Raw genomic sequence first — 27,540 nt, 5'->3', positions numbered from 1 at the left:
AGCCAGTTCCCTTCTCTCAGATGGAATTTTTGCCGAGGCTGGGGAAGCATTTCATTCCTCTGGTTTTAGAAATGTCACTTTCACAAGATCGAGGGTGACCAAGTTCTCCTTACGTGAATGGCAAGAGTGATGTCTTTTTCTTGCGTCCTTCTCTAACCAGTACTTTGGGTTTGTGCTGTACCGAACAACACTTCCTCAAGACTGCAGCGACCCAACACCCCTCTCTTCGCCCTTCAATGGCATCCACGATCGGGCCTACGTCTCTGTGGATGGGGTAAGAATTCTCTCTGTTCTTGTGTGTTTGCCCCCACGGGAGAGGGGGTTTGTGGGTTGCACTTGGTAACATGACAGTCAAGGCCGTGGCTGCCTTTCCATCCTCAGGCTCTACCCCTCCTCGTGATGCCCCTTAGCTGTGCCCCTTGCTTGCTGACGTAGCCTCACCTGTGCTCCATCTACCTGAGATACACCCCCTCACCCATCCGAACCGCAGGGCTGTGCTTAAGGCCCCACCTCCTCGGAAAGCTTCCTGGTTGCCCCAGTCCAGGGCCATCCCCTCTGACTGACCATGTGTGTCACCCATGTCTTCTTTGCTCCTGGAAGGCAGGGTCCGTTTTGAACACACCAGATGACTCATTTAACTTTGGGTCTTCATTACATGAGAAATTATATTCTGTAGGATTGTTCATGATAATTAGAGCTAAAGGACACAAAGACTTTGGTTTTGTAGCAAAGTAAAGATAACATTTTAGGATTTCCCTTCTTCTCACTGAACATGTGAGAAAAAACACATGAAGAGATTTTTCGTAACCAAGAAAATTTGTTCAGAAAATTTTAAATGAAAATATTTCCATTCTGTTGTCATTAGCGGCTTTAATTTCAGTGGCAGCAAGTGTCTAAGACATTATGTGTATACTGGCAGCAATTGTTTCTAAAATTCCAATCTGGGGGTTGTCTTAGTGAATTATGGTCATTTTTTTTTTAATCTTGCATTTAAAAAAACTAGGAATATGTTGCTGCTAAAATACCTGTTGTTTCCCCTCATTCTATTATTTCATCTTTGTGGTTAATGCATCATATCAGGTATTTTGAAGTGAGACTACTCCACCTAACTCGCTGATTTTGTCTCGTTTGTCTGATTTTGTCTCCTCTCTCCATGTTGTTTAGAAACTACTTTTTGTGACTGCCTTTTTGCTGTGAGAACGTGAAGAGGTTCCTGTATTAGGAATCTTCCCCTGGAATTTTTGCCTCTATCCCCTTTCTGTTAAAAATAGATACACAGGCTACTCAACACTCTGTTATAACCTATATGGGAAAAGAATATGAAAAAGAATGCATATGTACGTATGTATAACTGAACCACTTTGCTGTACACCTAAAACGAACACAATATTGTAAATCAACTACACCCCAATATAAAATAAAAATTAAATTTAAAAAATAAAAAATAAAGGACTTTCCTGATGGTCCAGTGGTTAGGACTCCGAGCTTCCACTGCAGGGGGCGCAGGTTCGATCCCTGGTCAGGGAACTAAGATCCCACAAGCCGTGCAGTGGGGCCAAAAAATAAAAAAACAAAAAATAAGATAAAAATAAAAAATAATAATAAATACAAAATTTAAAAATAAAAATAAAAATAGATGCACAGCAAAACATCCCAGAGCTAAGGAAACCAGCCTTGCCCCTTCCTTGCTGGGAGCTGAGTCTGCTGACCTTCTTGTGTAGAAAGCAGTGATTTCAGGAACGTGGGCGAGCCATCAGAGCATTTCCTCCCAAATCTGGTGACACTTCCAGGCAGGAAAATGAGTGCTGAATTAACTGAGCGGGCTGCCTCTCTGCTGACCCTTCCACCCTAGTTAATTCTCATTTGGCATTGAACCAACAGGTCCCCCACGGAGTCCTTGAGCGAAATATTGTGATCACCCTGAACATAACAGGGAAAGCTGGAGCCACCCTGGACCTCCTGGTGGAGAACATGGGGCGTGTGAACTACGGCAATTCTATCAACGATTTTAAGGTAGGCCTAGCTTCCCTGTTAGGAGTGAGGTTCAGAGGTTGACCTGTGCCTAAGCCACTAGGGAAGTTTCTGTAAATCCATTTAAAAACTCTCCCACATACACTCTTTCCCTCCAGCCCTGTTCACATAGAAGTAATTTTTAAAAGCACACCCACCTTTCCGTATCTGATGAGTGAACCTACCCTGATTTGTTTTGCAACCTAGAAGTTGGGTTATTTTGAAGAACTGTTTTCCTCTGCAGGTGATGAGAAAGTTGAGCTTTGCAAACAGAAGCCTTCCTTTGTGTTTGAATTCAGTCATCCTTTAGTAAGAAACAGGAGGAGAAAGCCACTGCACCGTGCTTTTCCTTTGCTTAAAAAACCCACCGAGCTCGCAAAAGGCACTCCCTTGCCAACAAAGCCAGCTTAGCATTTGGTCTGCTCTGTTTTCTGGATGTGGATGAACCAGGACAAACTCTTGAATTGCAGAGAGCCTTTCCCTTGGTGCACTGCCTCTCACTTTTGTTGGTTCGTCTGTGCCTCGGTGTCTAGTCCAAATACGTTTTTCTAATGTATATTTTGAGAGCATTATTCAGCAAACATTTGTGAAGCTCATACTCTGTGCACATGCTCCGTGAGGTGCTTTGGGGGATGCAAGGATGTTGAGATATAGGCTACCCCATGGGTAGCTCACCATCTGCTAGAGGAGGGAAGTCTTCACTGAGGGAATGATGGCACCACCTACTCTAGGAGAGGACAGGTGTCTGGGGCTATTTCCTGACCCTCCTGGTGGCACCTCGGAGGCAAGGCAATGACACTCTTAGGGAACAGCCATACAGGGGCCACTTTTGTCTCCAGTAGAAATGTCCCTGTTACAGTCCTTGTGCTCGGGCTGTAATTAGTGGCCTTCCTGCTTGGCTGTCACAGGCCACGCTGACCTACAGAGTGATGGGGACTCTTATGAGGTGTCTAAGTCCCCAGGACCCAGCAAAGAGCCTGGCACACAGCTGCCTTGTTAATGCTTATTGAATTACTAATTGGATAATTGAGGCTTGGTATTGAGAAGTATCCTGGGACTAATTTGGGATCCCACTGGGTTGGAGAAGTTCCCCTCATAAAAGGCTGGGAAGAGGGACTTCCCTGGTGGCTCAGTGGTTAAGAATCCGCCTGCCAATGCAGGGAACACAGGTTCGAGCCCTGGTCCGGGAAGATCCCACATGCCGCGGACCAACTTACCCATGCACCACAACTGCTGAGCCTGCGCTCTAGAGCCCGCAAGCCACAACTACTGAGCCCACATGCAACAACTACTGAAGCCCGTGCACCTAGAGCCCGTGCTCCGCAATAAGAGAAGCCACTACAATGAGAAGCCCGCGCACCACAATGAAAAGTAGCCCCCGCTCCCTGCAGCTAGAGAGAGCCTGCGCACAGCAAATGAAGACCCAACGCAGCCAAAAATTAATTAATTAATTAATTATTTTTAAAAAAGGCTGGGAAGAGAAAGCCAGATGAACCATGAGCAAAGGCTTCGATGCAGTGGCTGGTGCCATGGACACCCCAGGCCCCTGCCCCTGCTGGACAAATAGAGCAACTTCAGAATGTGAGTCTGAGGCTCCCTATCATCATCACGGCCCTTTCTATCCTTTTACAGTGGGCTGGATGTTCTTTTGTATCCCCCCCTCCACTCACTCTCTCATTCTCAAATTCCATCATTTCCTCCATTCTAGCAATGTCTCTGAACCAAACACTGAAGATTGGGGATTTGGGATCAAAAGCTCTGGCCTCAAGCCAGATCTGTCAATTTGATGTACACACCGTTTGAGTCTGCATGTACTGTTTGTGTTTCATATCCCAGTTTGCTTTTCCCAGGAATTCAGGGCTGGAACAGAGAGTCACTTGAAGCCTCCCTCCACCCCCACCCCCAGCTCATTGCTCTGTTTCTCCTTTACAGGGTCTTATTTCTAACCTGACCCTTGATTCCAATATCCTCACCGACTGGGAGATCTTCCCACTGAACATGGAGGATGCAGTATGCAGCCACCTGGGGACCTGGGATGGCCATGACAGCGGCTGTGCCCACAGCCCATCTGACTACACACTCCCGGCCTTTTATGTGGCTAATTTCTCTATTCCCAGTGGGATCCCAGACTTGCCCCAGGACACCTTTATCCAGTTTTCCGGATGGACCAAGGTATGTGTCTTCATGGGAAGTGTTTGAATTCAGGCCTCAGATGTCTGGTTTTCAGTCTCTGATTGAGAATCAAAAAGAGCTGCTAATGGGATGCTGTGTGACAGTCTGGGAGTGGAGGGTTTTCTTTGGAAGTTTACCCATTTCTCAGGAGCAGGACCATGGCAGATCTTTGAAGATGCAATGGTCAGCATGAAGGTACACCATCTACCCCTTTTTCATTGGCTGACAACTTCCTTTAGAAACTTCCTCCTGCCTCTAAGAAAAATCATAGTCCCTTGGAAAGTGCCTAGGAGGAGCCCTTCTTCTTTATCCTGAAGAAAATCTGGCCCAGGCAAAGGGGTGAATCTCTGGGGAACCTGTTTTCTCTTGTTCATGCCTAACTCTATACTCTCAGAACACCCCCACCTCCGTGTGAAAGTGCCCCTGTGCCCTGGGGGCATCCACCACTGTCTGTATGATCCTTAGCTCTCCCTTGGCCACTTCACTGCCTGCTCACTCTCTTTTATTCTTTGAAGACATCAGCATGTCTTCTTTCACCATTGTCTTCTCCACTTCAAGTCCTGTTTTCATCCTAGATGCCCTTATCATGACTCAGTTATTCGTTCAACAAATATTTTAGTGGCCACTGTTACCAAGAGTGGGTCCAGTTGCTTGCTGCTCTAAAGCCAATAAAGAGGCAAGGTTGGTGGAAAGGATAGTTTGCTATATTTTGGTTGCCAGCAGTTGGAGGTGGGGAGGACAGACTCCTGCCCAAAGGCTGACTCCCCCCCACCCCCAATCAGCAGGCAAGAGCTTTTATAGGTGGATGGAGGGGGCTACATATAGAAACAGCACAGTCAGCCTGACAGTCATATTGAAATTGGTCCTGCAGTGGTCTGACCACCTTCATCTTGATTGTTTTAAGTACAGTTAATCTTCAGCTCCAGGGTCGGTTTGTTACCATTTCCTTGAGGCCAATTCTTTGAATTGTGGTAGCTTATGTGATGGCTACAGTCTGGTCCTCATGTAGTTAACTTCTTCCACCTGGTGGGGGTTTCAGTATCTGTAAGACAGCTCACAGAACATGGCTTAGAATATTATCTATAGCCCTTGAGGAGGAACTAAAGTCCTTGACTTTGCTTAATGACTAAACTATTAATGTTTTGTCCTATTTGATTGTTTTCCTTTGCTTCTGTATTTTCCCACTTCTCTCATTAAACCTATCCTTTGGCTAAAGTTTTTCTACAAGACAAAAGGCAGGTGGAGGACATGAGGGGGGAAGGACAATAGGGTCCTGCTCCATTTCAATCCCCCCTTTTCTTTGATACTCCCCAGTCTTGATGAGGGACAGGTATAGAACAAGAAAGGGAATAAAGTTTTGGATATAGAGGTTAATCATAAACTTGGCAGAGGAACTTGGTTTTAGTTCCATTTCTGTTCCAATTTCCCCCAAATCTTTGAGGGAATGGGGAGACAACTGCTCTGGCTACTTCCTGCTGAAATGGGGCCTAGTCCTGCCTAATTTGGGGAATGGACACAGAGTTGGAAATAATTTCATATTCCAAGCTTAGCATCAATATTTTGTATTATGAAAACATTGCCTCTGTCTTTGATTGCCTTGTCATAGTACCTGGACAAACATTTGAAAATTAGTAGACATATTGCAATGAGGATAATAATCAAAATGTATTTTTTTTTAAAGATCAGCTTTTTAAATAAATTTATTCATTTTATTTATTTACTTTTGGCTGCTTTGGTTCTTTGTTGCTGTGTGCGGCTTTCTCTAGTTGCAGCGAGTGGGGGCTGCTCTTCGTTGCAGTGCACGGGCTTCTCATTGCGGTGGCTTCTCTTGTGGCAGAGCACGGGCTCTAAGCATGCAGGCTTCAATAGTTGTGGCACGTGGGCTCAGTAGTTTTGGCTCGCAGGCCCTAGAGCACAGGCTCAGTAGTTGTGACCCACGGGCTTAGTTGCTCTGCAGCATGTGGGATCTTCCCAGACCAGGGCTCGAACCCGTGTCCCCTGCATTGGCAGGCAGATTCTTAACCACTGCACCACCAGGGAAGCCCCAAAATGTATTTTTGTACTATTCTCTGAATGTATTTTTTTTCTTAATGGTTAAAGCAGATGTACAGTGTATGTTTAACAGGCCATAAACAGGCTGTTTGGTTAGCCTAAAGTTCAAATTAAATCAGGTATAAGACAGAATGACTTCCCCATACCTCAATATGTGAAAATTTCTTCTATCATTTTCCCCTTTCAATTGTAAATAGAAAACATTGATAATCAATGTATTTTTCCAAGTTGCCATAGTGGCTCAGTTGCCTACTCCGGGTCCATTCATGTCCCTCAGTGCTAGGCCTACTTTTTGTTTATATATTTGTCTAGTCATCTACATTGGGGGAAAACTAACCAGACATAACAAACAAGTACAGAAAAGTATGTTGATAGGGAAACATTTTATAGGCTACACATTTTATCAGTTATACCCAGTCGTCACACAAACGTTGTACATGTGCTTTAAGCAGTAAACTTAAAGCCAGCAGTGATACACATCATTAGTAGTTATACTCTGTGACAACTTCATTAAACATTTTTTTCCATCCTGAACATTGGGGTCAGAAGTATAGTTAGAAGAAAAACAGTAGCTTTCCATTAGAATTCTTCAAATTTCTTATCAATATTTCTCTCTGAGATTCCTCAGGGGCCCTCTGGAAAACTCAAAATTAGATAGATAAAGAAACTTACAATCTGTTTTCAAAAACAGCTCAGTATTCCAGGAAAACTTTGTTCTCTTAACAGAGAGAAAACCAGATTCCCACCTTGTACCAGCTTACTCTTAATAACAAAATTCATTTACATAATTAAATTCAATCTAATCTTAATCGATCTTAACAATGTACAAAATTCTTTTCTCAAAGTACCTTTTTTTACAAAAAAAGGATACTTTCTGTATCCATATTAATTTGTCCCTTATTTTTTTCCCATCCAGAAGCAACCAGCTTTAGGACAAAATTATTCTCCTTTTATCCCTCAACAAAGATATCTCCAGGGAATTTGGTGGCAGTCCAGTGATTAGGACTCCACGCTTCCACTGCAGGGAGCATAGGTTTGATCCCTGGTTGGAGAACTAAGATCCTGCATGCCACATGGCATGGCCAAAGGAAAAAAAACAAAAACAGAAAACAAAAATATCTCCATTCTTTGTATTTTCTCTCGCCAACAACACACATCCTACTTGCTTTACATACTGAAATGTTTCCCTTATCATTTTTACATATTACAATTTTTAACCCTTTAAAACCTTAACAAAACTAAGAAACAAGTAATCGAACTGTTATACCAGCATTTTCTGATTGGCAAACTTAAGAACATATTCCATAACCTCTAAAAACATACATTTTTTTCATGCACAATTTCTCTTTAATGTGGTACCAGATGTATGTTTAGTACACCTAAGTCCTCTTTCCTCTCTTTTTTTTTTTTTTCTTTTTTCTTTTGGCTTGAAGTTCTACTAATTAACCCAAGGCTGAAGTCTCAGGCAAAGTGAGCTGTGTTTGTATTTCAAGGACGTGTTAAGAGTTAACTTCAGGGGCTTCCCTGGTGGCGCAGTGGTTGAAAATCTGCCTGCCAATGCAGGAGACACGGGTTTGAGGCCTGGTTTGGGAAGATCCCACATGCCGCAGAGCAACTAGGCCCGTGAGCCACAATTACTGAGCCTGCGCGTCTGGAGTCTGTGCTCCGCAACAAGAGAGGCCGCGATAATGAGAGGCCCGCGCACCGCGATGAAGAGTGGCCCCCACTTGCCACAACTAGAGAAAGCCCTCGCACAGAAACGAAGACCCAACACAGCCATAAATAAAATAAATAAATAAATAAAAATTAAAAAAAAAAAAAAAAAAAGAGTTAACTTCAAACTTTCTCCTAAGCATATTTTTGTTCTCTCAGGGTCAGAATTCTGAGAGAAAAAAAAAGTATTTATCAAGCTAGCTTTCTCTAACTGCATATACAGAAATAACCAGTTTTGGAATTTCAACAGAATTTCATCTTAACCAGTTTTTTTCGGAGTTTGAAGAATACTGTTGGTGGCCACACAGTGTTTTAAGAAATCATCTTTCTTTTTCTTTAGTCATAGTGTCATAGCTAAAATCTTTCTAATGAACTGAACCTGAATTTCTCATTTTACAAAAGGCAACAAGAATACCAAATACACAAATAGAATACACACTCACACACCAGAAGACAGAACTGTCACAGATCCTCTGAGAGAATGACCAATACGGAGTCCCAAACAAACACTTCCCAACACAAATGGTCTTCAATGGTAGACACACGTCAGAACCAATTGGCAAAATGCCCAAATAGCACCACATGCCCAAAAGAGAAGTTTGCCCAGGTGCACACCAGTGAACTTACCTTGGTCTTGGAGCTCATCAGCTCGTCCAGAGGCATCTTTCTGTTCCACCAATGAAAAGCGTACGTTGGCAGCCAGCGGCGAGCAGGGGAGAAACAGGGAGGATCCCCGAAACAAATGGTTTTGGCAGCTGCTAGGAACGCCCCCAAATCCCCCTCTCAGGGCCAGCGAACCATGAGCAGTGGGCTCCTTGCAGCCATCCCGGTGCATCATCATGGTGGCAGCTCTGCTGGAGAAAACCCCAAGGAGCCAGATATTGTGAGAGTGCAGCTTCACATTGGGAGCCAAAATCTGTTAGCAAAAGTGGGTCCAGCTGCCTGCTGCTCAAAAGCCAATAAAGAGGCAAGGTTGGTGAAAAGGAAAGTTTGCTTTATTTCCAAGGCTGGCAAGTGGTGGGGAGGGCAGACTCCTGTCCAAAGCCAACTTCCCCCGCACTCCAACTGACAATCAGGGGGCAAGAGATTTTATAGGTGGACGGAGGGGGCTACATGTAGAAACAGCGCAGTCAGCTCTGACAGTCGTCTTGAAATTGGTCCTGTGGTGGTCTGACCACCATCATCTTGATTGTTTTAAGTACAGTTAATCTTCAGCTCCAGGGTCGGTTTGTTACCATTTCCTTGAGGCCAATTCTCTGAATTGTGGCAGCTTATGTGATGGCTACAGTCTGGTCCTCATGTAGTTAACTTCTTCCACCTGGTGGGGGTTTCGGTATCTATAAGACAGCTCACAGGACATGGCTTAGAATATTATCTATAGCCCTTGAGGAGGAACTAAAGGTTCTTTTTTTTTAACATTTTTTTAAGATTTATTTATTATTTTTAAATTTATTTTTGGCTTGTGTTGGGTCTTAGTTGCGGCGCGCAGGCTCTTCCTTGCTGCACGTGGGCTTCTGTCTAGTTGTGGCGCACAGGCTCCAAGGCACATGGGCTCTGTAGTTTGCGGCACACAGGCTCTCTAGTTGAGGCAAGTGAGCTCAGTAGTTGTGGCGCGTGGGCTTATTTGCCCTGTGGCATGTGGGATTTTAGTTCCCTGACCAGATATCGAACCTGCGTCCCCTGCATTGTAAGGCGGATTCTTTACCGTTGGACCACCAGGGAAGTCCCAAACTAAAGGTCCTTGATTTTGCTTAATGACTAAACTATTATTGTTTTGTCCTATTTGATTGTTTTCCTTTGCTTCTGTGTTTTTCTCACTTCTCTGATTAACCTTATCCTTTGGCTAAAATTTTTCTAGAGACAAAAGGCAGGCCGAGGACATGGTGGGGAAGGACCATAGTGTCTTGCTCCATTTCACTACTGTGTGCCCAAACTTTGTGCCAGGTGCTAAGGATACAATAATAAATAAAACCAGATATGGGGGGCTTCCCTGGTGGCGCAGTGGTTGAGAATCTGCCTGCCAATGCAGCGGACACGGGTTCGAGCCCTGGTCTGGGAGGATCCCACATGCCGCGGAGCGACTAGGCCCGTGAGCCACAACTACTGAGCCTGCGCGTCTGGAGCCTGTGCTCCGCAACAAGAGAGACCGCGATGGTGAGAGGCCCGCGCATCGCGATGAGGAGGGGCCCCCACTTGCCGCAACTAGAGAAAGCCCTCGCACAGAAATGAAGACCCAACACAGCCAAAAATAAAAATAATAAATAAATTTTTTAAAAAAAGATGTCATCTTTTAAAAAAAAAAAAAAAAAACAGGGCTCAGGAAAAAAAAATCTTTAAAAAAAAAAACCAGATATGGTTCGTGCCCTCATGGAACTTAAAGTCTTGTTGGGGCAGCCAACCCAAATCATATAATCACCCAAATTAAATGATAGAACTGCAGCTGCAATGGGTGCTAAGAAGAGATATGGAGGTTGATAATAATTGGGCATTTGACCTTGTCAGGGAGGTCAGGGAAGCCTTACCTGTGGACATGATGCTTGACAGAGATAGGAGTGTTGAATAGGAATTAACGTGGCAGAAAGGGGAGGGAAACATGCTCCAGGCAGAGGAGACAGCATGTGCAAAGGCCATGTGGTTAAAGGGGAAAGTGGCCAGTGTGAGGAACTGATAAAGGACTGAAATGTATGGAACACAGAGAAAAGGGAGTGTGGTTCAGAGAAGAGGCTAGAAAGCGGGTAGAGACCAGATCAGGACAGGCCAATTAAACCATATTAAGGTTTGGTCTTTCTGTTGAGAGTCACTGAAGCAGCAGAGAGACATGGCACGATTGTGATGTGATGAACCTCTGTGACCCCAGAATGGGTTGGTTGAGGGTACATGTGGATTCAGGGAAACTGTCTAGGAGGCTGGACCATAGTTTCATTGAGAGACTGGGATGGTGGGAGCCAAGATAGAGATGACATCAACTATATGAGAGATGTTTGAAGTTAAATCCGGAATTCCCTGGTGGTCCAGGGTTAGGACTTCGCACTTTCACTGCCAAGGGCGTGGGTTCAGTCCCTGGTCAGGGAGCTAAGATCCTGCAAGCCACATGGTGCAGCCAAACAAAAAAGAATAAAGTTAAATCAATAAGATGTAATGACAGATTGGATATAGGGATTTAAAGAGAAGGACGTGTCAGATGACTCTGAGGTTCCAGGCTTGCAGCTGGGTAGATGGTACCATTTACTGAAAGAAGAAATTTCAGAAGAGGACTTGGGCTGGAAGAGCAAAATCATGAGTCTGGATGTGGACAGCTGAGTTAGAAATGCCTTGGAGAACAGTGGAAAGAAGGTACACAAGGAGGCTGTTGAATTTATGGGTGGGGATTCAGAGGAGGGATCTGGGCTGGGAATATACATATGAGATCATTTGTGTATGGATGGTTGTGGAAGACATGGGATAGACGAGGTCCTCTAAGGAGAGAGGATGAAGAAGGAAGAAAGGAAGACCTCAGGCTGATCTTTGAGAGACACAAACATGACAGAAAGTGAGGAGGAGAGACCAAAAAATGAGAGGAGAACAACATTTATGCTGCCAAGAGGACAAGTGAGATGAAGACAGAAGCATCTCTGCTGGATTTAGCACCAGGGGGTCATGGGGACCCTCAGTAAGGGCTAAGCCAGCAGAGTGAAGCATTGCAAGCCAGATGGCCTTCTACTGAGGAGTGTAGGGGGAGGACATGAACACATGAATAAATACGGATACTTGAAGATAAACATTCTTCTTGAGAAGTTTGACTCTGAAGGAGAAGAGGAAAAAAATACTGGAAAAAAAACTGGAAGAGACGATGCACATGGCATGTGTTTAATAAATGCCCTTTTATAATGTTTGCTTTTTACATGTTTATGGACATATATTTTCATTATCATTCTGTTTGAAATATTTTCTAATTTCCCTTATTATCTCTTCTTTGAACCATGGATTATTTAGAAATGTGTTGTTTAATTTTCATATATTTGTGCGTTTTTTAAAGCATATCTTATTTTTGATTTCTAATTTAATTCCTCTGTAAAACTTCTGGAAGAAGGAGAAAAATCTTTATGATCTTGGGTGAGGCAAAGATGTCTTATATTTGACACCTAATACATGATCCTTAAAGGAAAAAATGGATAAATTGGACTTCATCAAAATTGAAAATGTTTTCCCTTCAAAAAACATTATTAAGAAAATGAAAATCCAAGCTACAGACTGGCAGAAAATGTTTTCAAATCATATATCTGACAAAGGACTTGATTTTAGAATATATAAAAATTCGTATAACACAATAATAGGAAGACAACCAACCCAATCAAAAAATGGGCAAAGGACTTGCATGGATAGTTCACCAAAGAAGATATACAAATGGCTGATAAGTACATGAAAAGATGCTTAATATTCAACATCATTAAGGAAGTACAAATCAACCACAATGAAATACCACTTTATACCCACTAGAATTGCTATAATAATGAAAGATGGACAAGAACAAATGTTGGCAAGGATGTAGAGAAATGGGAAATCTCCTACATTGCTAGTGGAAATGTAAAATGGTACAAACACTTTGGAACACAGTTTGGCAGTTTCTTCAAGGGTTAAATATAAAATTACCATAGGATTCATCAATTCTACTCCTAGGTAGAGACATAAAACATATGTGCATACAAAGACTTACACGCAAATATTCATAGTAGCATTATCAAAATAACCAAGAATTGGAAATAATTCAAAATGTCCATCAACTGATGAATGGATAAATAAACTGTGCAATATCCATACAATGGAATGGTATTCCATAGTAACAAGGAGCAGACTACTGATACAGGCTACAACATGGATGAATCTGAAAAACATTATGCTAAGTAAAAGAAGCCAGTCATAGAAGGCCACATATTGTATGATCCCATTTGCATGAATTGTTTAGAAAAGGCAAATCTGTAGAGACAGAAAGTAAGTGAATGGTCACCTAGGACTGAGGGTGGGAATAGAGAATGACTGCAAATGGGTATGGGATTTCTTTTTGGGGTGATGGAAATGTCCCAAAATTAAATTGTGGTGATGGTTGCAAAATCTTCTTAAGTTTATTGAGACTTGGTTTATGGCCCAAGTATATTGTATTTCTTGGTGAATATACCTCCGGAATTTTAAGCTCTACCATCCTCTCTCTGGCCACATATTTTTATCCCTCAAACTCTCATGCCTCCCAAGCCTACTCTTGGGTCTTATGGATGACCTGAAGCTCCACCATTAAGGCCGCAGTTCTTCCCTATCCTGCCTAGACATCATCACCATTTTTTTAAGGGCCATCAATGCACTGACCCCCTTGCCCTTCCACTCTGTCCCCTTGATCATCCTCCACTGGGAGTGGGTCCACCATTGGCCTCTGCTGGTTCACCAGTAACTGAGCAGCCCTGGGGGAGCCACTCAGGCACATTTGTCAGGGGGCCACGTTCCCCTCACTGCCTCCAAACTCTGGAGGTCCCAAGTTGCCCAGCAGTCCTGGGCCTCGCTCTTCCCTGTCCCCAGCTGGCCTTTATGACCCTCGTCATCCGCCTTAAACCACCTTCCTCTTCCCCACCCCCTCCGCTGAGGACTCAGCCTCCTTGACACTGTCAGGTGGAGCTCCTTTGTTCCTCAGCTTCCTGTCAGACTTACCTCTCCGCCTCCACCCTCGCTTCCTGCCCAGTGGCCTCTAGGAGGAAGTCTAAGCTCCAAATCCCCCTCCCACCTCTTTCCTCCAGGCCGAGATCCTGTTCTCTTTCTCCTCCTGCATTTTGTCAGCCTTTCTGTCTTCTCTGCCAACTCCCGTGTTGCAGCCCAGAAGCGATATCCAGGGCCTCTGCGACCCAGAAACAAAACAAAGCCCTCCCGAGACCTTCCCACTGGAGCACAAGCAGGCTCGTTCTTGCTCTCTTGCTCCCTGCCCACCCCCGGTCCTTCCCCCCTTTTCCCTCTTGGTGTCCTCTGTTCACGCTTTTTCATTCCCTCCCTCTGCCCACCGGGTTCACGACGTCAGGACTGGCATTAACTCCTCTCTGAAACCTTCCTAGACCCTTAGTCCCCCTTGATCCACCTCGTGCCCCGCCTGGACTCAGCTCCGTGATGCTTCATCACTCAGGCTGGCACCCTGGTTTCACCCACTGAGTCATAAGTTTCACGAGGGGCATTTCTTTAAAGTGCCCAGTTTATTCTGTGTCCTCCCTAGGCCTGGCTGCTCTGTAACTGCTTTCAGGTGGAAAGGGGGAATTGCCTGTGTTGCTGGGTCCCTTGAAAGAAAGCACGTGCGAGGATTGTAGGCCCTTGGGCAGTCCTGTTGGTGAAGAGGGGCTTGGCTGGTGCTCTGGGTACAGGGCCAAGGCCAATGAGAAGACCCAGCACAAACCATTGCTCACCAGGTGGTGTCAGTTTAGTGCCTTAAGAGAAACACCTTCAGGAGATGCAAAGTAGAAAGAGAACATTATCTGTCACAGGGGTTATGAACAGGGCTAGGGGGCTCAGATGGAGCTTGAAACACACCTGAAAGATGGATGGTCCTTCATCGGAATCGGAGGCTTTGTCAGGGAGGGAATTTCAGGTGAAAGAATAGTAGACGCAAAAATGAAGAAATGGAGAAGCATAGGATGTTTTTGAGGTCAAGGGGTTTTGCCTTGGCCAGGTCATAGAAGTGTCATACCCAGGAGTTTTGCTCGGCACCTAAGAGACACTATCTTCATAATCATCAAAGGAGGCCCCTGTAGTAGGATGTCCTGATAGTGTCTCCAGTTTGCAGATGAGCAGGTAGAGGCTCAGAGACCTCAGCATCGTGTGTGAGGTACAGACATGGTGGTGGAAAGGCTCCCCAGCCCCAGGTCTGTCTGAGTTGAAGGCCCACACGAAGAGGCAGGCAGCATGTACGGGGCCTCGAAGGCCAGCTGGGAGATTGTGCTAATTATCCAGGCAGAAGCTCTTTACTTACCTAGTCAGTCTGATGGATTTTCTGCACCGTCATGCTTGAAAAGTACGTGTACACACAATATTTATGAATGTGTCAAGGGGTTTGGAACCCCAGAAGCCCATCTAATTTATATGTCTGATCGAAAACGAGTACACAAATGTTCACAGCAGTAGTATCCAAAATTATCCAAAATCAACCAAAAGGTCAAAAAACCCAAATGCCCATCAGCTAATGAATGCATAAACAAAATCTGGTCTACTCACATAATGGAAAATTATTTGGCAATAAAAATAAATGAAAATAAATAAATAAATAAATAAGTACTCATCCATGTTACAACATGGATGAGCCTTGAAAACATGTTCAGTGAAAGAAGCTAGTTACAAACCATACATACAGTATGATTCCATGTATATGAAATGTCCAGAACAGGGACTTTCCTGGCGGTTCAGTGGTTAGGACTCCGAGCTTCCACTGCAGGGGGCACGGGTTCCATCCCTGGTCGCGGAACTAAGATCCCACATGCCGCACAACACAACCGGAAAAAAAAAAAAAAGAAAAAAGAGAAAAAAGAAATGTCCAGAACAGGCAGATCTCTAGATATGGAAAGATTAGTGGTTGCCTAGAGCAAGGAGAAGGGGGTATTGGGGGGAGATGGGGAGTAAATACTAAAGAGTGCAGGGTTTCTCTTCGGAGTGATAGTTGGGTAGCTCTGTAGTAAACTACTAACCACTGAATTGTACATTGAAATGAGGGAATTGTATGGTATGTGAATTATAACTCAATAAAGCTTTACACACACACCTGCAAGAAGGCCCATCCACAGGCTTTGTGGACCTGGGTTGCACAGGTCTGAAGGTCAGAGGACATACATGTATCATACATAGGACAGAGCATGTGTGTTTTCTGTTATTTTCCAGCGAGCAGTGGTCCCTGTTGCCAAGGGCAGTCCCGGGCCAGCTCCTGAGGTTCTGAATGATCAGCAGATGCAGAACAGACAGATCCCACCCCCAGCAGGGCATGGAGTTCTGACTTTGGGAGAATGAGCACTTTGGCAGATCTGGGGGTGCATTGGGGATGGACTACCTGAAGCCTGGGCCGTTTCCAAGACTCTGCCTCCAGGCACTAACCCGCTCCATCCACCTCCAGCAGGGAGGCCCTGTCAGGCCCCTGTCCCAGCCTCTTGACTTATGCTATTCACTTGCTGTAGAGAAACTACCTTGATGGAGTGAATGAAGTCACTGATAAGGGTGATTCAGGAGATTTAAAAAATCGCTTCTGATTACTCGGCCTTACTTAAGTCAGATGTGGCTTTCTGGTTAAATGCCCAAATGTCAACTGGGATTTCAGTGGGAAGCAGTCAGGCATGTTTTGCTCCATCCCAGAGACACAGGCTAGCGCTTTGTCCGCACAGAACTCTCGTCTGATGCAAACTCCCCGCAGGAGGCACTGTTCTTCAGTGCTCCAGCTGGGTCAGATGTGCCAGACCTAAAATGTCGTGCTCTGCCGCTGCAGTGACGTGCGTGCTGTTTATCTCTCCTTCAGATGCGTGTGGATAATCTCACATGAATATCCTGTGTAGCCTTCCTGCATTTTTTTACCACTCGCAATACGTCTGGGTGCCTAGCAAAGCCTGGCAGTGAGAGGGGTGTGATAACTTCCCGCTTTTCCTCTACCAGAATTAAGCTTTGAATGTTAAGAATCAACATAGAATACGGACAAAAAGCAACTTTATTCTTTAAAGGCAAACATTCCCTCTTTGAAGATGTAAAAAAAATCATGAAATAAAAGAATTTATAACAAAGGGCTGACAGAAATCCCTTCTATTTTGAGACTCTTTTTTTGCATCTTGCCTTTGAAATTTCCAGCTCTCTAATCAATTGGTCTTTCTGGTGACCAGTCCTATCCGGAGTCCTGGTTACCAGAAAGATGATGTGATTAGAGGGTTGGAACTTTCCGCCCCACCCCCAACCTCTAAAGCCAAGGTGGGGGACTGGAGATGGAATTCTTTTTTTTTTTAATAAATTTATTTATTTTTGGCTGTGTTGGGTCCCCGTTGCTGCACGCGGGCTTTCTGTAGTTGCGGGGAGCAGGGGCCACTCCTCGCTGCGGTGCACGGGCCTCTCATTGCGGTGGCTTCTCTTAGTGCGGAGCACGGGCTCTAGGCACGCGGGCTTCAGTAGTTGCAGCACGTGGGCTCAGTAGTTGTGGCTCGTGGGCTCTAGAGCGCAGGCCCAGCAGTTGTGGCGCATGGGCTCAGTTGCTCCGCGGCACGTGGGATCTTCCCGGACCAGGGCTCGAACCCGCGTCCCCCGCCTTGGCAGGCGGATTCTCAACCACTGCGCCACCAGGGAAGCCCTGGAGATGGAATTCTGTAAAAACTCTAGAACAACAGGATTCGGGGAGCTTCTGGGTTGGTGAAAACATTCAAGTGCTGGGTGGTACACCTGGGTGGGAGGTACACCTGGAGAGGGCTGGGAGCTCAGCCACCCTCCTACCTTGCCCTGTGAATCTTTTCCATCTGGCCATTCCTGAGTTGTAGCCTTTACAATAAGCCCATAAATATCAGTAAAATGTTTTTCTGTGTTCTGTGAGCCATTCTAGCAAACTATTGAACCTGAGGAGGGGTGCATGGGAACCCCCAGCTTACAGCTGGTTGTTCAGAAGCAGGATTCCAGAGTTTGGAGCCTACACGACTGGAGGGATGGAGCTGTCAGCCTCTGAGAGGGGCGAGTGAGGAGCACAGGAGGGGACCGGAGGCCCTGTGTTGGGCATGTTCAGTCGCAAGTACTTCCTGTTCATCCAAGAGGAGCTGTCTGCTCTTGGCCACCAAAGCCTTCAACACAGCAAAAAAGGAAAGCTGCACTCAGTACAATGGAACTTTGTCATCTCTGTTTCCAGACCTGATGGCCATCCTCAAGAAGACCTGTCAGTCTTGAGTCTATACAGATAATTCTGTACAAATGGGGAGGTGGGGTACAATGTAAGTTAAAGGTGTGCTTTCGGTGCCTGTCCCAGGTTTGGGGCTGTTAGGAAAGGACCCGACCTGTAGAACTGACTCCGAGTGGAGGACGATGGGGAGGAACTCTGCTCCCACACTCCTCGGAAACTGTCCCCGCCGAGGCCACCGACACCCACATGGTGACACCCCAGACATTTCTCACTTAACCTCTTGGCAAGTAACGTCTGACATAGGTAACCACTCCCTCCCTTGAAGCTCTCCTGACGACTGTGACCAAACTTCTGATTTCCCTCCCCGTCTTCGTTCCTCCTCAGGCTTCTCTTTCTGTGTCTGTGTTTCAGTTCTCAGGACTTGATCCTGGGCCCTCTTCTTACATTTTCATGGGAGGTCATCCTCACAGATGTGCTGGTAACACCCAAATTTTCAGCTCCAACTCACCACTTTTGAGGACCGGGAACACCACATCCAAGCACCAGGGTGGACCAGCTACCGGAGGCCTCAGAGGCACCTCCCACCCGATACATATAAGACAGACCCTTCCTCCTCATTCCCCTGAAACCTGCTCTTCTGCAGGAGAAGTGGTCCAAGGACAAGGAAGGAAGCTGGACTTTAGTGCAGCAGTATGGGGGTGGGGGGATGGAGAGGGGGCCCAGCTGTGGGAAATAATACCAGCAGCCTCATCATGGAGCACTCCCTGCACACCAGCCACTGTGCTGAGTGCTCACCTGTGTCCTCTCACTGTCACTTAACAACAACCCTGAGAGAGGCACAGACACGACAGAGGCAGCCCTAACGGGATTTGGTGACTGATTAGTGAGAGGAACTGACTAGTAGAGGACGATCCTACTCTTGTTAAATCGGGTTCAATGACATCATTTACTTTACTAAAAAGCAGCATGCTACTGTACCTTGAGGCCATGGAGATGCGTATCAGTTAGCTTTTGCTGCTTAACAAACCACCCCAAACTTAGTGGTTTCAAACCAAAACCATTTATTTAGGTCCTGATTTGGAGTGTTGGCAGACTGGGTGGTGGTTCTTCTGCTGGTCTCAGCTGGGCAGGGCCTTCTAGTCAGCGAGGAGGCCCTCATCCTGGGGGACTGGCTGTGTGCCTGCTGAGGCCACAGAGATTGGTCCACATCTCTCTCATCATCCACCAAGCCAGCCCTGGCTTGTTCATATGGTGACTGGCAGGGTTCAAAGAAAGAAGACAGATGTGCAAGGTTTCTGCCTGTGCTTTCCCAATCCTTCATTCCTCTCTTTTGGAAGGGCAACCAAACCATCGCAGGCTTCATCGTATGTCCATTCTGTTAAGGACTGAGAGTAGAGGGGAAGTTTGTCCTGAAGACTTTCATAGCTTTGGAGAATTAACCAAAACCAAAGACAATGTAACCCTGGGTTTTGGGAAAGTTGGAGGGAAGGTGCCAGGCAGGATGCCTACGTGTTGGAGTCACTTGGGCAAGTTAAAAGACAGAGTCCAGGGACTTCCCTGGCAGTCCAGTGATTAAGACTCCACGCTTTCACTGCAGGGGGCACGAAATTGATCCCTGGTCAGGGAACTAAGATCCCGCACGCTGCGGCGCAGCCAATAAAAGAGTCCACGTGGGAGCTGAAGGCTTAAAATAGGCCACAGGTGATAATTTGGGGGAGAAAAGAATAACTAGAACAGATCGTGCAAATTAAGGAGAATCAGGAGAAAAATTGTATCACCTTTGATGCGATGCGCAGCTAGGAGTGACAATTGGGGGTTACATCCGTCGGTCACAGAGTAGTCTGGGAAGTGGGGCCACCACGAGTGTTCGCTAGTGGGAGTTGGACCTTCCAGAAACATGGGGGCAGCTGGAGAAGTGAAAGTTGGAAGAAGGACCAGACAATCAAAGGCAGAAACGCTCATCACCCTCCCGATTTGGTCCAGTCGGCTTCTCTGGGGACTCCCAGAAGCAAGTGGTACCCTGGGAAGCTCACGGGAGGTCTTTGGGGCTGTTGTCTGTGCAGTTACTGCACTGCTGGTTGGCACGGCAGTGTCTAGGAGGACGAGCTGGACCTGGAGTAGTGGGTGGACCAAGGCTGAGCTGAGCCCACAGGTGCCTGGTTCTGTCAGTTCCTCGTTTAACCGTGAAAACCCCCAGCAGTGCCCCGGCTCCCCTTCCACCTTCCAGTGTCCAGCAAGTTGCTCCTTGCTCAGGGAGCGTTCTGCTCCCAGGGCCCCTGCTCGCTGCACCCTGTCTCCTCGCCCGGGTGAGTTGCATCCCCCAACCCTGGAGGGAGCCAGGGGAGCCTATTTCCACCCTGGGCTCCCAGGTCCCGATAACCGGCACAGGGGACTCAGGACCCGGTCCCCAGCTTCCAGGTGGACATGCCCGGTGCAGCACGAGGGATGTGAGGGGTAGCATCTTAGAAGGGACTGACCCTCAGCATGGCCGTGGCTGGGATGCAGTGTGGAGCCCGTGGAGCCCAGGCCAGCCCTTGTGTGCTACTCACCGAGCCCTCTCGCACTCCCCCTTGGAGCCCATCGTTCCCCCTCGACCACAAAAGTCAAGTTCTGCTGTTCTCTAATACTGCGGAAACAGGGTGCTGCCAGATCTTCAACTGATAAAACCTGGTGAGGCTGTCATTGCGTGCACCTTCAGGATGGATCGAGATAGCATATCCCGTGGTAAAAACAAGAGTAAAATAATTCTGAGAATTGTGAAACTGTCACCCTTTTTCTAAATGACTTATCCCAACAGACAGGTGGCTTTCCATCACTGGCCTCCTTTCGTGGGCCTGTGGAGGCCAAGGTCTTTTCACTGTGCTGGTGTGAGGGGTGCTGCCACGCCATGCTGACCACGGGCCAGGCACTGCTTCCTCCCGCCCTCACTGTCCCCAAGTACCAGAGTGAGTGCAGAGCTGCCCAAGGTCACACAGCCAGTAAGTGGCAGGAGTAAGGTTTGAACCCAGGTAGGAAGCTGACATTGAGGGGACACCTGGGGTTAACCAGGTGAGAACTGAGTAGTTCTGCAGCTGGGTCAGGGCTGCTGGTGGCAGCCAGGACTGGGCCTCCTCCAGGGTGTCCCCCAATACATTTGGGCCACCGTGGGAGCGATTTTTTATACTTCTCCCTCCCTCCCTTCCTTCTTCCTTCTTCCTTCCTTCCCCCCATCCTCTCCCACGTATTCTCTCTCTCCCTACTTGCTCTGTCGTGTGTGTGAGATCTCCCCTCCTTTGCTCTCTTTCTGTGTAACACAAGGTTCCATCTATTCATCCAACTGCTAAGTCCCACCTGTGAGCAAATCCTAGCTCCTGCCTAGAGGCTGTGCAGACACACCTGCACCTGGTCCCTATTCTTGAGGACTTTCTCCTCCCTCTCAGTTTTGTGGTGGAAGCAGCTTCTCCTACTCATGGAAGTCGTCTTTGCAGCTTGTAGGATCCCCTCTGCTCCTTGAAGCAAGTCCCCACCCTCACTCTGATGCTGGTGTGAAAACTGCCAAAACACAGCAGGAACATAGACACCCGCCTGGGCGGCCCCCGTCTCTCCCTCCGCGACCTCCACATCCTTCTAGAGGACCTGTGTGTCCCAGGCTGCAGGCCCCGTGCTTATCTCGTGCACAGAGGCAGCGAGGTCACCACCTGCCTGGAGGAGGGGAGAATAAAGAGGGAAAGCTCGTCTCCTTGAGGAGGCAGGGAGGCAGCTGCCTACAGAGGCGCCAGGCGGAGGCTGGTGTGTGCCGACAGGCACCTGACCCCCACCCCGCCCTGGACCCAGGATGAAATCCAGTAACTTGGTGCATCTGCCACAGTGTCATCCAGTGCTGATATGTGTGGTGCTGAAGCCAGTCAAAGGGACCAGACACATCTCTTCCTGAAGCAGGGTGGGTACCAGGGGCAGCTTTTGTGGCTTCTCCCACCCAGCCCCTGCCCGACTTGGCTGGACATCTCGGCAGGATGCTGGACCCCACGCTGGCCTGGCCTGGCTCTGGGCCTGGCCTGTGGCAGGAGAGCGCCTTTCTGGGGACACTGCCCGCCTCCCCGCCCTGGCCCCCTTGCACCAAGGCTCTCGCACTCCCCAGGGTGGTCAGTGCAGCTGGGTTGATGGTTTTCTCTCTCTCCAGGGTCAGGTGTGGATTAATGGCTTTAACCTTGGCCGCTATTGGCCAGCACGGGGCCCCCAGATGACCTTGTTCGTGCCGCAGCACATCCTGGTGACCTCGGCCCCAAACACCATCATCGTGCTGGAGCTAGAGCGTGCGCCCTGTGGGCATGGTGACCCAGGACTGTGCACCGTGGAGTTCGTGGACAGGCCGGTGATCGGTGCAGTGAAGACCCACAGACATGTCCCTGCAGACCAACACCAAGACTCATGGCTGGACCGTGTATGATGACAAGGACTGTGACCCTTTGGAATTCTAGCCTTGCTCATAGCTCACATGCCCCTCGGAAGGTCAGCATTCACTGGAGAGTTTGATTGGAAAATAGATTAGGTGTGTTCTCACCTGAGGTTCCTGACGGTGCCTGACGCACCCCCGTCTGGCTGCGTGGACATAGGGTGAGGGTGGTAGCCCAGCAACACACAGAGGCATCTGCAGAGTTGGAATGGAAGTGTTCAAGGTGTTTCCGATTTTTATTTTGTACAGATCATGTAGTCTTTTCATTAAATAAAATTTGTATTCAAATGATCTTACTGTTTTTAATGTTTAGCAGGTATTAAATTATAGGTTCTGATTTAAATCATAACTAGACTTGAGTGGGCTGAATAAGCCACTTCACTAACTTGAGGTTGGTTCAAAGGAGTAGAAAATAGTCTTGTTTTGATCTAGTGGACTATTGCTTTTCTGATCTTTATTTGACTTCCTTTTGAATCTCTGTGATATCTACTAGGTGAGCCTTTAAACACAACTCCAAATAATTATGCAAAGGATTGACAGTTGGAGAGCGTAGATAGGATGGTGCATCTGTACAGTAGGAGACCCCAGAGCCACTAAAATGGTGATGCAGATCATGGTAAGTGGTGTTAAAAAAGCAGGTTGCCTTAAGTTGGATCCCATTTTGTGTGTTTAGACATAAGAGCTGCACGTATGCACACATTCAGCCCAGGCCTGTTCAACGTCAGTAGACATGTGAACACACGTGGACATGCAGAGACCAGGCGTTGTGTGAGATGCATGTCCTGCCCGGGGCATCCTGCTCTCAGACGTTGGGCACTGTCCTCCACCATGCCTAGTTCTGAGCATACTGTATATTTAGTCCACTCGTCCCCCACAAGGACTCAGAGGAACGTATTGTCCTCTTCCCCGATTTACCAGGTCACACGTCTACAAGTGGTAGAGATACGGTTTTAACCCCGGTTGTCTGGCTCTGGTGTCTAGACACACATCGCATTCGTCATATATCGACACATGCTCACGTTCCCACAGGAGAGGACCACAGCAACATAAACAGAATTGTCAGTATGAGCATATCTGGGTGGTGGGTGTTTGAGAGATTGTTTACCTTTTCTTTTTTGCTTACCTATATTTTTAAATCCTGTACAGAGAAGATGTACATTTTTTTAAGGGAAGAAGAAAGGAAAAATTTCTGATGCTAATCTACAACATCTTTTCATGGGAGTGTGTTTTTCTCTGTCTCCTAGACATCAGTGATGACTGTCTGGGATTCAACAGGGAGTTTGAAAACTCTCGTTGAGCCACTGCAGGAGGCAAGTATGAGTTGAGACAGACCAGAACTTAACTCAGGACTGTCTTCCATAGCATCTTCTGCTGGATGTCCTGCATCCTTTGGATGTTGGGCAGACCACAGGGTGAAGGGGCTGCTACCTGCACACGCAGCCTCACTGCATCACTCTTTCTTCCACTACTAAGTTACTGAAAACTTAGAAAATGATACTCAAGAACTGTGCCCAGTGACACGTTTTGAGAAGATGTGAGACCATTCCTTTTAAAGCCTTACGTACAGTGGTACATTGCACGTCCCCTTCCCAGAGATTCCCTATCGTGGAGTCTCCAGAGGCTCAGGCAGTGGAGTGAAACCACCGCGTCAGAACGTACATTTCCCTTCCATCCTCTCATCCGATATTCAGAACTGCACCCTACAATAGGCAGCAGTAAACCCACTTCACAGATGAAAACATTTAAACGTCAGCGAGAGCTGGAGTTGGATTCCAATCTGGTGTATCGCTGTCCAAAGCCAGAGTGTTTTGTCTGGTTCATGTGAGGGAATCTTTTGGGGTTTTCACCCTTGTCCAGGATGTCATGTTCTGGAAAACAGAATCTTAATACACAAATGGTACCAACCTGGACTCTACCCAAACCTATCCAACCCTCTGTACTGCCTCTCAGGGGCATACATTTCATCTTCTATAATGTCGTTCTTATAGTACAATGCCCCTTCCATCATTCCTGATTTCTTAACTCTGTGGAAGGGTGCTACATCTGAAAATAATAAGGGCAGGCTTCCCTGGTGGCGCAGTGGTTGAGAATCTGCCTGCCAATGCAGCGGACACGGGTTCGAGCCCTGGTCTGGGAAGATCCCACATGCCGCGGAGCAACTAGGCCCGTGAGCCACAATTACTGAGCCTGCGCGTCTGGAGCCTGTGCTCCGCAACGAGAGAGGCCGCGATAGTGAGAGGCCCGCGCTCCGCGATGAAGAGTGGCCCCCACTTGCCGCAACTGGAGAAAGCCCTCGCACAGAAACGAAGACCCAACACAGCCATAAATATAAAAATAAATAAATAAATAAAAAATTTAAAAAAATAAAAATAAGGGCAGCACCTTTATTGCCTGCTATGTAAACCTTTTATATTAAATTTATCTTAAGCTGGTTTTAATATGTCAAAGCTTTCTGAGCAGGCCTGAGCTAACCCAACCATAACACTGATGTTCCTGGAACATTACCATATTTTCAGCCATCCTTGTGAACATCGTGGCCTTGGCTTAGACGTTCCCCAGATTTGCACAACCTGCAGAACCTCTTGTTTTGAACAGAGTTATTGAAGTGTGATTTACATACCATAAAATTCACTCAGTTTGATGAGTTTTACTAAACTTATATTGGTGTAAACCACCATCACAATACAGTTTTAGAACACTTCTTTCACCCCAGAAGGTTCTCTAGTGCAGAAAATCTTCATTTCCACCCTACTCCAGGGAACCACGAATCTGTTTTCCATCACTGTAATTTTGCCTTTTGTCAGAATTTCATGGAACTGGGATCACAATATGAAGTCTTCCGCGTCTGACTTCTTTCACTCAGCATAATGTGTTTGAGGTTCGCCCATGTTGTAGCGTGATCAGAAATTTCTTCCTTTTTTCTGCTGAGGAGCATTCCACGTGTGGACATCCATTTGTCCGTTATGGGCATTTGGATTGTTTCCAGTTCGGGGCTCTTATGCATAATGCTGATCTGAACATCCATGCACAATTCTTCATGTGGCCAACTGTTTTCCTTTCCCTTGGGTAGGCACCTAGGAGTAGAATTGTTTAGTCACATGAGAAATGTATGTCCAACTTTTTAAGAAACTGCTAAACAATTTCAGAAGATCTTGTCTGAGGCAAGGAAGGGATGAAGAAGGGACAGAGTCGCCCTGGGCAGGGCCCTGTGGCCCTGGAGTTTGTGCCCTCTGTCTCTTTACCCTGCTCTGTGTCAGGCTGCTCAGTGTCTCTCTCTTTTTGTCTGTCAGTCAGTCCATTGTTATTTCTCAGCAAATCCAGTTTATTCAGAATGAAATTGTTTCGTGTTCATCCGAGTTTGGTTTTTTTCATTGTTTCCCCAACAAGCGATAGGTCTTCTGTCAGATGACACACATAGGAAATGATCTTGTGTGGTCTTTGTTTCTTGCCTTATGAGCATAAAAAAAAAAAAAAGTCATTTCCTGAAATCACTTTTTCAGTCAGTGCTCTGAGGGCTTCTGTCTGGTCTGTGGCAGAAGAGACGGCTCGGGTGGCCTAGTAGCACGTGGGCTGTGAGGGAAGTCCAGTCGGTGTCCAGATACTCGGGCTGAGGCGGTTCTGGGTTAAGCCCAGCCTCTGCTCTTGGTCTGACTGAGCACGTTCCCGGGTTGTCCCCTGCCCTTCAGCCTTCGGGTCCTGAGGTTTGCTAACTAGACACCCGGCAGCCCTCTGTTGTCTATAAAAGCCCAGGGATGATTCTCAACTGATTCCTCAGCAGACAGCTGCTCTGTACCCCCAGGGGTTTTCCACAAGTGAGGAACCCCCCAGGAGCCCAGGCCTCTGAGCCCTCAGGCCGGCAGCACCGTCCCACCCCCCCCCCCCGCCCCGGTGAAACAGGACAGGCTGGGGGCAGAAACGCAGGTGCGTGCTCCCGCGCCATCACTCACCATCGACATGGTCTCAAGGAAGTGATTCGCTTATTAAGCCCCCATTTCCTCACCTCCTAAGTGGGGTCCCCACAATAATCATAAAAGCGCCTCATAGGGCACTTGCCATGGAGCAGGGGCTTCCTGAAGGCTAATTGCATTCTTTCCCATCACATTCCTCCACAGAAGCAGGTAACCGATCATCTGGAAACCTGAGGGACGGGCAGGGAAGAAAAGCCACCAGGAGACACCATCCTTTCCCTGGAGCTCCTCGTGTTCAGTTCAACAGCTTGGCTCTTCTGACCAGGCGCCGTGTTTGGCTGAAGGACGCAAAGCCAAGGAGACAGTCTAGTATCAAACATGGACCCAGACCAGAAAAGAGCGGGGAGGCTCCACAGAAAGGGTGAAGGTGCTTCATCCATCAGGACCCTCCAGCACTAGCCTGGCCTTGCTGGGAGCAGCCTGTACCTACAGAAAACACTTGAAATCCAGCGTGGACTTCAGAAACCTCAGTGTAGACCTCAGGGTTCTCCACTTCCTTAAGGCCTCTGTTCACCTGTTCTCAAAACTTAAGCAACTTTCTGGCGCCAACACCTTGAATTCCTAATCCGAAGGGCATTTCCCATCACTGCGTGCCGCGCTGGTCGTGGTCTGTTGCTACACATCAAACTGCTTCAATACATTTGCATAAGTGGCATGAAAAACTATTTTGTGATGTACATGATTCCATGGATCAGGAATTGGGACAGGCACAGCAGGATGGCTTGTCTCTTCCATGACACCTGCGGCCTCTGCTGGGTCCTGGAATCGTCTGGAGGTTCCTTCACTCCAGACGGCATTTGGGCTGGGATGTCTGAAGGCTGAGCTCAGCTAGGATTGTCAACCAAAGCTTCCATACATGACCTTCTCTATGCCTTCAGTAGCCGGGTTCCGAGAGGGCGTGTTCCAGGAGGGAATTCTAGAGCGTCCTTTTTGTGTATTTACGTCCATCCCACTAAAGTCTGAGAAGCCGGTGAGCATGAATTGAATCCCTTCACCCTTGGTCCGAGGTCCCGTTGGCAGAGCACTGTGCTTGCTCCAGAGTGGGTATGTTTAGCCTGTGTTAATGAGTTGGATTCTTTTGTCTCTTTTGCAGATTACTGGCCTTTAGGGGTCCCACCACGTATTAACGAAAGGGGAATTGTGACTCTGAACATAGACTAGAAATCCACTGTGTGACCCCACCACCGGCAAGAGTATATGGCAGGGTGAGGTGATGGGAGTGTATACTGCACTTAAAGTCTGGTTTCCTTCTTTGTTATCTTTGGATTTAGATTTCTGAGCAAGACGTGCACTCTGTCCAATTTACTTCACCTTGGCTTTAATTTTTACTAAGCAATGGGATTTTTATC

General features: G+C 47.1%; 1 protein-coding gene across 4 annotated transcripts in view; it reads left to right on the top strand.

Moving 5' to 3' along the window:
* GLB1 (galactosidase beta 1) overlaps window positions 1–27,540 on the top strand; it is a 90,998-nt gene extending 63,458 nt beyond the window's left edge. The window contains exons 13-16 of one of the 4 annotated variants that reach the window (XM_061196465.1): window positions 161–274; window positions 1,882–2,013; window positions 3,943–4,182; window positions 26,336–27,540. In XM_061196465.1, coding sequence (XP_061052448.1) covers window positions 161–274; window positions 1,882–2,013; window positions 3,943–4,182; window positions 26,336–26,365 — 516 coding nt within the window. In that variant the 3' untranslated portion in view covers window positions 26,366–27,540. Of the gene's footprint in view, window positions 1–160; window positions 275–1,881; window positions 2,014–3,942; window positions 4,183–7,667; window positions 7,720–16,444; window positions 16,572–21,950; window positions 22,515–26,335 lie in introns of those variants that run through there. The other 3 variants (XM_061196464.1, XM_061196466.1, XM_061196467.1) reach the window with 3 other exon arrangements.

The sequence above is a fragment of the Eubalaena glacialis genome, chromosome 7, assembly GCF_028564815.1.
Source record: "Eubalaena glacialis isolate mEubGla1 chromosome 7, mEubGla1.1.hap2.+ XY, whole genome shotgun sequence".
Taxonomy (NCBI): domain Eukaryota; kingdom Metazoa; phylum Chordata; class Mammalia; order Artiodactyla; family Balaenidae; genus Eubalaena; species Eubalaena glacialis.
Note: the sequence above shows the minus strand (reverse complement) of the source record. Positions and strands in the feature narration are given on the sequence as shown.